The sequence below is a fragment of the Neltuma alba genome, unplaced genomic scaffold (genome assembly GCF_004799145.2).
Source record: "Neltuma alba isolate B1F8T4 unplaced genomic scaffold, ASM479914v2 tig00010294_pilon, whole genome shotgun sequence".
In the NCBI taxonomy this organism is placed as follows: domain Eukaryota; kingdom Viridiplantae; phylum Streptophyta; class Magnoliopsida; order Fabales; family Fabaceae; genus Neltuma; species Neltuma alba.
Window position 1 is genome coordinate 1 of NW_021635212.1, and position 13,398 is coordinate 13,398.

Below are 13,398 nucleotides of genomic sequence, written 5' to 3' on the forward strand. Positions count from 1 at the left end.
AACAATAAACATTTTTGAAAAATCAGGCAGTTGTAACACTAGAGCATTAATTAAAGCTTGCTTCAAGTCATTGAAAGCGATCATTGAAGCTGCACTCCATTGGAAAGCATCTTTCTTTGTCATATTAGTAAGTAGCTTAGCTATCTGACCATATTGACGAATAAAACATCTATAGTACCCTGTAAGACCCAGGAATCCTCTAAGTTTAGTGAGATTAGAAGGTTGAGGCCAGTTTATAACTGAAGTTATCTTGTCAGGATCCACCGCAACACCTGCTTGGGAAATTATGTGACCCAAAAAGGAAATTTCTGTTTGTGCAAAGAGGCATTTTTTGGATTAGCAAAGAACTCATGTTGGGACAAAATTTGGAACATAATGTGTAGATGAGTTAAATGCTCTTGATGGTTGCTGCTATAGACTAAAATGTCATCAAAGAAAACAACAAGAAATTTCCTTAGATGTGGTCTAAACAGATCATTCATAGCAGCTTGAAAAGTAGAAGGGGCATTTGTAAAACCAAAAGGCATGGCAGTAAACTCGTAGTGACCTGAATGGGTTCTAAAAGTAGTTTTGGGAATATCTTTTGGCACTACTTTAATTTGGTGGTAACCAGAACAAAGATCAATTTTAGAAAAGAAAGAAGCCCCATGAAATTCATCAATGAGTTCATCTATATTTGGTATTGGGTACTTATCTAGGATTGTGATTTTGTTGAGTTCCTGGTAGTCACACAAAAATGCCAAGTTGGATCTTTTTTGGGAACTAGCAACACAGGACTAGCAAAGAGCTCACACTAGGTTGTATAAAGCCTTTTTGCAACAATTCAGCAACCTGCTTCTCAATCTCATCTTTTTGTGAATGGGGATATCTGTATGGCCTAATATTGGGAGGAACAGACCCATGATACAAGGGTATACCATGACTATGTTCACGTAATGGAGGTAGATGCTTGGGTTCATCAAAAATCGAAGAAAAGGAATGTAACAGTCTTTGTAAGTTTTGAGTAATGAAAGAATTAGTTCCCTCACAAGAAAAGCTCTGCAAAGAAGCTTTCGTTTTATCCTTAGGGACTCCTTGAAGGTTGTAACGCTTCCCATCCAACCAAAATATCACATACATCTTCTGCCAATTAGCTTCTACTGTATTAAGAGAAGCTAACCACTTAATACCCAGCACCATGTCTACACCACCAAGAGTGAAAGGGAAAAAGTCATCCTTAACGGTAAGGGTGTGTATCTGTACCTGGAGCCCCCGACAAATAGAATGAGATGCAACTTGCCTATCATCTCCTATTTGAACTCCAAAGCAGGGGTTGGCTGTGTAGGAAGATGCAGCTTTGTTACAAGGGACTTTGAAACAAAGTTATGTGTTGACCCACTATCAGTGAGAATCAACACTTGACGATTGCCCAAAATCCCTTTTACTTTCATCGTAGTTGTAGACGAACTGCCCAGAATGGCTTGAAGTGAAATTTCTGCAAACCTGCTCTCTATAGTAGCCATAGGTTTGATGTTCTCAGTACAAACTTCTTCCGGCTCTTCATTGATCTCCATAAGTTTAAGAGAAGAAGAATTGTAACGGTGCCCTAGAGAGAACTTCTCACCACATTTATAACACAAACCTTCATCCCTTTTAATTTGTTTTTCGGTGTTTGAAATTTGCGATAAGTTAGAAGGAAGTAAAGGTAATTGCTCTTGAATGGGTGGAGTTATTAGAAGTTGCATGAGAATTGCCGGTAACTGAACTCGAAAACTGCCCATATGAATTATAATTTTTAGTTTCACGAGAACAATAATTATCAACAGCAACACGTGTTATGTTAGAACGCTAACCATAATGACGCGTATTCTGGTTCAACAGTTTTGCCTCAAACTCCAATGCTAAACTAGCGGCCTTGTAAACTATTCGTGGTTTCTGGATTTTAACATCCGATTGAAGTTCCTCTTTTAACCCATTGATAAAAACTGCTAACAAGCAATGCTCAGGCCACCCACAAACTCACGAAGATCTCCTCACAAATTCTTGTTGATATTCTGAGACAGACCCTGTTTGCCGTATACTACATAAATAGACATCTGGGTTTTGAAATTTAGTCGGACCAAAATGCTCCTGCATTATTTGAATTAATTCCTCCCAATCATGAATGGTTCTTCCTAAAGCAACCCAAGTGAAAACATCTAAAGCATCACCTTCAAAATTCATGGCCGCTACATCAACTTTTAAATCATCAGGAGTTTGGTAATAACAAAAATATTTTTCTGTCTTAGAGTGTGGTCTTCGGTTGGGATTTTTATTCCACCAGGGCGCATCTTGTTCATCATTTTCCATGTCCTCACAAACTTGTTTGCCACCAGAGTTTTGGCTTCCCTTCGGCTCTGGAAAATCTCGTTGCTGCTTCAACGTTACCATGTCTTCATCCAATGAATTAAGTTTAGCCATTATGGCTGCCAACTGTTGTGTTAATAACTCAGAAGCTGTAGAATTTGAAGTATTAGAAGAGGGATTGGGTAATAGTGGGGTTGGGTGATTATTTTAGGAAGAGTTTCGGGTATTCACCATTTTGACCTAACAGGACCAGGAAGAGGCTTTGATGCCAAAATGATAAATCCTGAAAGTAGAGAGAGTAGAATAGAAGAGAACAAGGAGAGAAGAAGACTTAGGACCAGAATCTATAATCCTAAGGGAAAGACGAGGAGTTATCTGAATAATTCATAATATTGCCGGCCATAACTTCATACATAACAAGTTTATATAGGTCTGTCAAATAATTGAAAATAATTGACATAAACAACTGACAAGCTGAAAATAAATGACATAAATAACTGACACAAACGGACACAAGACTTCTTTAAGCTTCCTTTCGGTCCTTCCTCCTAGCATAGACTAAGAGAGGACGTTGGTCTCTATTAGATTGACAGGAAATTTAATCTAATTAACTGCTGCATAATAATGAAGGCCCAAGGCCCAAGTATCGTCAATTCTCTCCCTCAAGCTCATTGTCTATCTTTTTTAGCATGCTTCTGAGTTCTTCAACTTATGGTCTGGCTAGGGCTTTAGTGAATAAGTCTCCCACTTGGCAATGTGATGGCATATGTTTTATTTTGACGATTCTCAAATCCTCATTTTCTTTGATGAAGTGTTTCCTGATGTCTAAATGCTTCGTCTGTTTATGATGAACTGGGTTTCTTGCCATGGCATGGCAGACATGCTATCACACCTTAATCTTATAGGTGCATTAGGTGCAAACTTCAATTCTCTTAATACTTAGTGTACATAAGCCTTCACAAACCATGGTCTGTTTCTTACTCCTCCATGCCACTAGGTTTCCCCACACCATAATGCAGTAGGCTGAAGTTGATCTTCTATCACGAAGAAACCCACCATGATTAGCATCAGTATATGCTCTTATTTCGTGAGATTTGCCCTTTGTAGAGTCCTCAACGTGGATTCACTTTTAAATAATGCAGGATCTTATATACTGCATTCATGTGTTCCTCTAGGCTCATTAGTGAATTTGCTAATAACACCAACTGCATAGTTTGTATTTGGGCGAGCATGAGATAGATATATAGAAGTTTTCCTACTAGCTTCTTGTATCTTTTAGCATCAATAGGAATATGATCTTTCTTTGTCTTTTTTTTTTTTTTGGTCATCCCTTGTAGTATCTTTTCCATCTTCCTTATCTTCCTCTTGATTGTCAAGCTTGCAAGTAGGTTCCATTAGAATTTCTGCAGGCTTGACTCTTAACATTCCTGTTTCCTTCAATACATCCAGGGCATACTTCCTTCAAGAGACAAAGATTCCATCACGGATTCTTGCTACTTGTATGCCCTAGAAGTATTTGAGACGCCTTAGATCCTTTACCTCAAACTCTCTCTCTGGGGACTTCTTGATTCTGATTATTTCATCTGCATCATCACCAGTCATAATGAAGTCATCAACATAGATAATTAGGATATCTATTTTACCTCTTGAATGTTTCACAAGAAGTGTGTGATCTGCCTGGCGTGGAATAAATCCTACACTTTTGACAGCTTTAGTAAATCTCTCAAACCATGCTTTGGGAGATTGTTTCAACCTATAGAGTGATTTATAGTTTGGTTTTTATTTAGGGCCCTTAACTCGTCTTCTATGGCCTTTCTCCAATTTGGATCCTCTATTGCCTCTTGGAAAGTACAAGATCTGCTACGCATGGAAGATGACAACCGGTCATATGAAAAAGAATTACCAATAGGATGTCAAGTACAGGATCTTACCCCTTTCCTCAAAGCAATAGGCCATTCGAGATCATCAGGACTGGGAGCTGAAGTTGACTCTTGGTGTTGGTCAACACTAGAGGGCACTTCAATATGCTGATTTGTCTCAGCTTCAATCTCCATGCCTTTTGTGGGTTCTAGATTGATTTCTTCTCTTTGGATTCTGGATCATTAGGGTCCATCATACCAGATTCCTCATTTCCAGCATTCCTGGGCTCTTCAGTTCGGTCCAGGTTTAGATTGAGGCCATGATTAGCTAGAATGGATGGGCTCGGCCTAAGGTGGATTCACGGTGGTTTGGGGTTTAGGTGTGGATCTAGTAAGGTTTGGTGCTGTTTGAGGTTCATTTTCTGGAAGGAAAAACTCTCATTCCTCTCCACTCTCCTCCTGAATGGGTGTTTTGGTGCAGTAGGGTTAAAGTTCATTGTGATAGAGAATTTTTTTCAAGCTGGGTGAGTAGCATTTGTACCTTTTTTGGGTGTAGGAATAGCCAAGAAATATGTACTTAATGGTGTGAGGGTCAAGTTTGTTACCATGGTTATTGCTAAACATATGCCATGCATTCGAACACTTTGTCAAAAATATGAGTGAGTTTGGGTAGGTTTTAGATAATGGATTGGAGTATTGAAGTTGAGGGTTTTGGATGGTAGACGATTTGTGAGTGTGGCAGTCAAAAGTGTTTCCCCCCATTAAAATTTTGGCACGTTATTGGTTATCATGGTGGATTAAGGTACTTCTAGGAGGTGACAATTTTTTCTTTCTGCTGTCCCATTTTGTTGCGGTATGTTTACAAAGCTTATTTGGTGTATAATCTCATGTTGTTTAAGGTATGCTTGAAGATTTGAGTTCACATATTTCCTCCTATTATCACTCTGTAGAATTTTTGTTGATGTGTCAAATTGATTCATAATCATTTTGTGGAAGTTCCTGATGATTTAGGTGAAGTCTGATTTTTCTTTTGTGAGAAATGTAAAACCCTTTACCCCAAAAACATTATAAACTTGTCGTAAAATTCACTACTATGGTAAAAAAGGAAACCTGTTACAACAAACTACCATAGTAGAAAAAAATTACATAACTTTAGAAATTAACTTTTAAACTCGGTTCAAACTCGAACTTTGTTGCATGCAACTAAGAATCATTCATTAACATCTATTGGGCCTCCGAGCCTCCGGCCCGGGTAACAACATACATCAAAATCAGCCCATCCAATTAGTTTTCAACCATGTATAACAAAGTCTCACAAAGCAATAGAAATGGCCTCCGGCCAATTAAAATAAGGAGAAAACATTTTCCCAATTTACAACAAGGCCGGGTAATCAAAATATTTAAAAAGGACCCTAACTGTGGCAATATATAACTAGCCATACATAAACAAATGCTAGAGGCTTAAAGCTAACCAAGCTCAAGCTTCTGCGTCTCTTCCCAAAGGCGCACGCCTAGAAACTTCACCTGAAAACATTGGAAACCACGGGGTAAGACGGAGTCTCAGTAACCAACCTTTCCAATTCTAGGTAGTGACTATCATGCATTAATGGAGGTCTTACCACGTGGTAGTGACTATAAAAAACTCTCACCAAATCTCAATTCATGCATCATGCTCAAACCATAATCAAATAGTAATTGAACATTTTATAATTAACTTCTTTCAGTGGCATATCTTTCACGATTCCAAGATTCATTTATCATCAATCGAAACCCCACAAGACGGTTTTCCTTTTGATATATAACATATACTTTGAACATAATTATTACTCGGAGCACAAAACATAAATCTACTCACAATACCACAGAAGCATGTACTAAGGATTAGAAAGTGGTTACTTCTCGCCTAAGCAAGGAATAACAACCAACGATACGGTCTGTGCACCAACAAGGCTCACAACCGGTCTACACAAGCACACAAACACACAACCATTATGTATTAGCTTTCAAACTAATAATGTGGCCAAAACAACACTTGGGGACACAAAATTCCTAGCTCCAACCAAAGCTCTACCCAATTCAAAGGGTATAACCATCAAAACAACACTCCAAAATCATAAAAGTCCATTAAAACATCAAATCCCCTTTTTAAGCATCAATTAGAGTTCAAACCTCAAGGACCCACTATAGGAATTCTACACCTAAACATCCCATTTGAATAATTGGAGTCTTAACAACATTCTAAACCGATTAAACATCCAATTTAACCCTCCTTAATATAACCCAAGTCACAAAACTCAAAATCAATCTCCACATTGTCATCTTCAATCACATACCTTCCAATCTCATAAACCCTAGCTTCAAAAACTCAAGGTTCTCCAAATCCAAGAAAACTACACCGATTAAATACTTAGGCTAACCCAAAGCAAGCAATTAAACTCAAAACAATCGGTCAAAAACCTCAATTCCATAACAACCTAGAAAACTCTAGGGTTTCACCATAAATCCTTATAAATTCCAAGAAAGAAGATAGCTTAGAGGTTAAAATCACTTACTTGAGGTAATGGATCCTTAGAAATGTCCCCTTCAAGCCAGAAATTCGAAACCCTAGTAGAGCCTCTCTCTCTACCTCAGATTTTTCTAATTTTTGCACACTGAACCCCTCCCGCGACTATAGAGATTTGGACTCCTTCGCCGCGGCGAACTAATCTCGAGAGGGATTACTCGCCTGAAAACCCAACTTCGCTGCGGCGAAAGCTTCCCGAGAGGAAACTCTCGCTCGCCCAGAAAATCTTCGCCGCGGCATGCCCTAACCTTCGCCGCGGTGAAACCTTCCCGAAAGGATACTCTCCCCTGGAACTCCCGGTGTGCCGTGGCGAAGTAAAACTTCGCCGCGGCTAACATACCCTGAGGGAGGTACCTTCACCTATTCCTGCAACATACCTCAATTCCAACCCAAACACCAAGATCAACATTTAAATCACTAATCTATCCTCAAAATCAACCAAAAGAGGTAATTAAAACCCGATAAAATTCAGGATGTTACAAGAAACACCCAAGTAACTTTGTGTGTGATCATCTATTAGTGTCAGAAACCATTTCTGCATTTGTTAAGGTTGAAACACGGGTAGGTCCCTACATGTTATTATGCATGAGAGAAAAAGGGTAAGAAAATTGATGAGGATGGGCTTTGTAATTGCCTTTTGTATGTTTGGACAGTTAACACACTTCATACGGAATGGGAAAAAACATTTTTATTAGTAGAATTTGGAAACATTCTAGACATATAATTAGGACTTGGGTGGCCTAACCTATAATTCTATAAAGCAACTTCTTTATTGGAGAGTTGCGTGATGGAGCTCTTTTCCATAGCAAAAGTTGTTACTTGAGTCTCTTTGCTTCGATTACAAACTACTGAGTAAGTAGGTGTTAATTACAAGTTAACCAAGGGGAATGACAAAAATGAATTAACTATTGTAGATAAGTGTTACTAACTATTTGTTTATGATTTTCTATTTTATTATGGAATGGACAATGGGTGAAGTGAATCTCCTTGTCAGCTAAACTTGCTTGTTTCACTTGTGTTAAGTTTAGTTGCATCTGACTAAGCCAACATTCTTAGCATCTAACTAACATTTTTAGCTACCTAACCGGTTAATTGGATAAGGTACATGGGACTTAGTGGGATGAAAGTATGGTTGAATAGGGAAATAACAAATATTTAATAACTCATTTGAGAGTGCACTCTTTGGTAATGCTTCTTGTGCTTGTAGTTCAATCTGTAGTAGAATAAGAAGCTTTACTTAGCACCCAACAAACTTAATGCTGGTACAAAGTTTTTGTCTCCCCCATGGGTATATTGATATTATTTTTTTCCCTTTGTTTTCCATTATCTATAGACTTAGTTTAACAACGGACTTGATTGATAGGCTATGTGCAAGGGTTGTCATTGGTCAGGTAATGCTCTAGCATGTCATGTGTCTGTGTTGAACAATAGTTTGCTAAACATTAATACCGCATAATTAAGATACTTTGTGGTTGGGCCGACTAACATATATAGTTTGTAGCCATTGATATTTAATGTATTATTTTCTGATTATAGCAGAGAGAGAGATTATCGGATAGATTGACAGGGTATTGTATGCTTTAGCATATTGCTGGTTCTGCTCCTTATTCATTGAGATCTTTGATTCCCTTAAGCTGCAAATATCTTGTTGTATACTTGTAATACCTATTGGTGAATAATTGACTCAGTGGACGTTAAGAGTTTGAGTTGGCAGTTGCTGATACGAAGATAAAGAGATAGTTAGGAGGGATATTAGGGACAGAAAGTGTGGAAAAGATTTGGGGAAAATATCTGAGAGTTGCTAACCTACTGAATGCTAGTAGGTTTATTCCCTGTTTTTGTGTACTTCAATTTCTGTGTTGCTGTTTATTTCTTTTCTTCAATTTGGTGCCTTCTATGTCTTGTGTCACTTCCTTCATGTGTGATGCTATTTGGCCGAATGAGTTGCTGTTAACTTGGTGATGCTATGTGGCTGCATTTGTGTTCTGGTGAGTCTTGAGGTTGTTTTGTATTCTCTATATTCCAGCATGAGATGTGGCATATTTTATTGTGTGTAAAGTAGAACCTACTGTAAAAGGTATTGCTCAATGTTCAATTTTATCTTATTGTCTGTTGAATCCACTGCAAAATGGTAGAAGCCTATCAGAGAGGATCGCAATAAAGGAGTCTCTTGATTGGTTGTTGGAGAGATTTTTGTTTGACTTATGTTTGATGTTCTTCCTCCAACCTTATATCTAAAGTAATTGTACTGCTTGGTTGCCTTCTTGATTTCTATGCTTCAACTTCCTCTCTTCCCCACTTTCTTGAGGGCCTGAGCAAGCAATGCTAGCATGCGACTTCTCACCCATGTCTCTTATACAAGATAAGCAAGCTGCTTGGGGCTCTCTGGATTTGCTAGATTTGACACAGACGTAGCACAAGAGATGTGGGAACATTTCTTTTGTGTTTTCCTTGGCTTTTAGAGGATATACTTATCCTCATCTGTTGTCTTGCTAATAACGTTTATCTTTCTATCAGAAAATGTGTTTCTCAACATTTTGTGCATGTCAATCATGCTAATTCTCATTCCCCCTTTTTCTTTAGGGTTCTCAAAGTACTATGGTTGTCCCTTAGTAGAAGCCTTGAACTCTTGCTAAAAAATTTATTAAGTTTATGTCTTTGTGAGAAAAGTTATAATTGTTCTATGATCTTTTTCTTAAGGTCTCATCGAAGAGGGAAGTTGTCAAAGCTCTAATTCAACGAGGATTTTCTAATGATGTCGCGCAGGTAACGTTCCCACATCGTTCATCAATATTGATTGCTGTTGGGTTCTCATTCTGAAGTTATTTGGTATAATATGTAAATATAGTAGGGGTATACATTTTAACGTTTGGCAAGGAAGAAACATTCCTTTAAAAAGAAAAAAAAATGCACGAACAAAATTGAAAATTCAAAAGAACTAATACAGATTGAATTATTAATCTTTCCAATTCATTTTCATATTAATTGTAAAATGTATGCTGCTACTGTAAAACTAAATGAATTATTAATCATAAGATCCCAAGACCAATATATGTTTTTTTCTAATTGAAATAACTACACTCAAGTCTGTTGAGCAGGCTTTTTGATGACTGATTGAAAATATGTTTTTGTCTGTGTCAAGTTATGAATAATGAAATTGACTTTATACATTTAAAACATGATAAAGAGAAAAATAATATTAATAGTGTCCTGATAGAGTGATGATAATTTTATTTTTGGCATGCAGTGGGTAGTCACTAACCTACAACCAACCAGTCCTTTTGGCTCACGAATGTCAAGCTTCTCGTGGATGTTTGACCTAAAGGCGATTGCTGAAATGTATCAGTCATATGAAGAAACAAATTTGTGGTACTTGTTATGAGCTATTATAGTAGCTGTAGTTGTGTGAATTTTATTGCCCTGACTTATCTGCACAATATGGGGTCGATCCTGTCATGAATTATCATGATTTAAATTGCCTGTGCAAGTTGAATAAGAAATGTTGGCTGCATAACTGGAGAAAGTATTCCTTATTTAATGCACTCATGAATCTTTAAGTTAATGATATAAGCACTAAAATTTAAATAAAAATAATCCATTCTGGAAAAGTTTGTCTATGGAGTCAATGATTTAGCTTTTTCCTTTTTTTGTTTTTTCATTCTCGTAGGAAAATTGTTGAAAATGTTCCTCGTGGTGTGCATATGAACTTTCTGAAAGCAGAGAGAAGTCTACACAGATGGGCTCTTGAAGATCTTGAACGAATCCATGCTGCTGAGGAGCTGGCTGCCGAGGAAGGTGGTGGAGTTGAAATGCATGTTCTTGAAGATGCTGGCCACTGGGTAAGTTAGTCACGTAGAGTATGCTTGTGCCCTTTGCATGTCTTTTATGTTTGGTATGATGGGAAGTTAGTTACAAAAATGAAAAATGAATGAGGTTGGGATGATAAAATAACCTTATGTCCTTGCTTAAGTAATAAAAAGAGAGACATTTTTGATTAATAATAAAAGCATGATGCTACAAATCTTTTTTTGATTACATTCCCTTTTGTTGTCTTGTCTATCTATTCGTCCCAACATGAATGCTTAAGATCAACTCTGAAATGTGTTCTCTAGTTGATCTTTAAGCTTGCTGGCGTGTTTGTTGGTCCTTACCTTTTGAACATATCGCATTTATGTTGATTTTGGAGATAGATCTTCAGGCTTTGAGACACACAATGTATATGTGTTAAAGTGCATTCTTGCTCCAGAAGTATTCTTGAATGAGCTATGGGCACTCTAAAGATAATTACATAACAATGTAGCACATAATCTTTCAATGTTGTTGCAATGTTGTCCTTTTTTTAATAACCAATTTTGCGTCAATGGAAGTCTCTTGGTTTGTATTATTGATTGTTAAAAAGGGGGACATTGTACCGAGTTTGAAAGATTATGTGCTATGTTGCCCTGCAATTTTCTACAAGGTGTTCATAGCTCATCCAAGGGTATTTTTAGGGCAAAAATGCATTTCAACCTTGTGTGTGCGCGTGTTTGTGATGTTGAGTATGTTGGAACTAGGCTACCATTAGTCTGTCAAAGACTTGTTAAGTGCAACATTTAGATTATTGAGTGGTAGCATGCGTCGTACCAATAATGTAAATTGGAGGATAGAAATTTCTTTGAATTGCTCAACTTACAGAGAGTTGTGAGTTGATTGAGTCATATTTAGATCTTATAATTGTCCAGCATTCTATTGGGCCTATTAATTACGCTTCAAGTGGCTGTATTTTAAATGGAAACGAGGGAGTATTGTAGTACATGTGGTAGCTTGTCATTGTGTAATGAAACTAACTTTTCCTCTTCAACAGGTACATGCAGATAACCCAGATGGACTCTTCAGGATCCTATATTCGTCTTTTCAGGGAGTCAAGACCTAAACTTGCAAATATGTACACTTTCTCACGTAGCGCTTTTCTTTTTGTTTTGGGTATTGAGGGCTGGTTCGTAATGAACCGGTCATGTTATTTCTTGTTAATTTCTCATTCTATTGTTTTTGCATGTAATTTTTTTCTTCCACATTGCACATGCACTTCATTATATTTTCCTCATGGAAACATCACCCGTCACAGATAGTTAAAAAGTTGGGTTAAAGAGCATTGTCTCTCCTCAACTATTTCACAACGAGAACTCAATATCTGAAACTGTTTTGAGTAGTGTTTTTTGTTGGTGTTAAAGTTGTTGCAATGCTGAGTATTGGCCGGTGGATATTAACATTGATCATCAATTCTAAAATGACTTTGGGTTAAAGAATTTTCGATTAACTTAAAAGTTCTGTCTCAATTATTGGCACACGAAGCACTCTAAAGTCGAAGGTGGTACAATTGTGCTTATCATGAATTAAAAATTGAATGTTGCCTCTCTCATCATGTAGCATGATTCCCTTTTTAATTTGCACTAAAAGATTAAAAGAAAAGAGATATGAAAAATCACAGAAAAAGATTGCTGAAATTAAAAAATTGCATATAGTGATCTGTTCACAAAAGTTGTCAAAACCTATACTATTGTTGTTAAAACTCATATTAATATCAACATGTCTTTATTTACAATTTTTTTTTTAATTTCGGTGGTTTTGTTTGGTGATTTTTGCTAAGAGATATGGTAATTTTGTATTAATTGAAAAAATATAAGTAGTTAACTGTCAGTTTCCTTCAAAATCAAATTAGAAAACCTAGTTGAATTGTATGGTGGCTCAACTCATTCTTTTTTTGTTTTTTTGTTTTGGGTCAAATTGTGCCTCAACCAATTCAAACGCAACATGGCATCAAAAAGCTGGGTAGAAATTTCTATTAGATGCACACATGTATTCAGTAACACTTTTAGGTTCTTTCTTTCAAAATTCATATTTACATTTTCTATGCCTTAGTGAACAATTTTTAAAATTTTATGGTTTAGATTAGATAAAATGTTTTTCTATTTGTAATGAATTTCTTAAATCGTGGGGCAAATCTAGTATCATGACATAAGCATTTTAGGTTGAAACTCATAACAAGAAATGTCAAAATACATTAAAATATATTTGAGTAAAATATATTAACCTCCCCTTTAATTTACCTAAATTATAGAGACTTTTTTTAATTTTGGAAACCTATAGGACCTCTCCTAAAATCAAAATATATGTTGCATGTCATATCCTATTAATTATAACATGCAAAATGAGGAATTTAGGATTGATTGAGGGCCAGACAGTATAGTAGAAACATAGATAGAATAACTTTTGAAGTGAAACTGTCGTTTTAAAAAGTTTTGGTCCAGAAGAGAGTAGAAGAGGAAATTATGCTCGAAATTCTCAAAAATATCCAAAAATTCATAAAAAATAGAACAAAAGGTTTAGAACAGTGTTTGAGGCTTGAAAGATGAAAACATGAAAATAGTTTATTTTTGAATTTTTTGTAATTAATGGTATTTTTGGCTGATTAGGAAAAAATGGTCAAAATGAATTATTTAAAATATATAGAGGCCTCAGTAATTCATGAAAAAATGAGAAAAATTATTTTAAAGGTTATTATAAATTTTAAAATTATTGCTAACCTCTAAAAGTGTGGAGGTTAGCTTTAAAATAAATAAAGTTGATTCTAGAAAAAATTGAATAGAAAGAGTTATAGGTCAAAATTAAATA

At 36.3% G+C, this 13,398-nt stretch overlaps 1 protein-coding gene across 1 annotated transcript; it reads left to right on the forward strand.

Annotated features, from left to right (window-relative positions):
* Positions 1 to 4,517: 4,517 nt before the first annotated feature.
* Positions 4,518 to 11,993, forward strand: LOC114755550 (uncharacterized). The gene is made up of 6 exons (XM_028944441.1): positions 4,518 to 4,708; positions 8,081 to 8,138; positions 9,430 to 9,513; positions 9,995 to 10,116; positions 10,415 to 10,586; positions 11,591 to 11,993. The coding sequence occupies exons 1-6, from the start codon at positions 4,518 to 4,520 to the stop codon at positions 11,657 to 11,659; spliced, it is 696 nt and encodes a 231-aa protein (XP_028800274.1). The 3' UTR covers positions 11,660 to 11,993.
* The last annotated feature ends 1,405 nt before the right edge of the window (positions 11,994 to 13,398 follow it).

What these genes read in the sequence shown, in the direction of transcription:
- LOC114755550 (XM_028944441.1), top strand. Translation starts at nt 4,518, where the DNA reads ATGGATGGGCTCGGCCTAAGGTGGATTCACGGTGGTTTGGGGTTTAGG. An exon ending in CAAGGGTTGTCATTGGTCAG is followed by an intron (nt 8,139 to 9,429) that starts GTAATGCTCTAG and finishes TTATAATTGTTC; the next exon opens with TATGATCTTTTTCTTAAGGT. An exon ending in TATGAAGAAACAAATTTGTG is followed by an intron (nt 10,117 to 10,414) that starts GTACTTGTTATG and finishes TCATTCTCGTAG; the next exon opens with GAAAATTGTTGAAAATGTTC.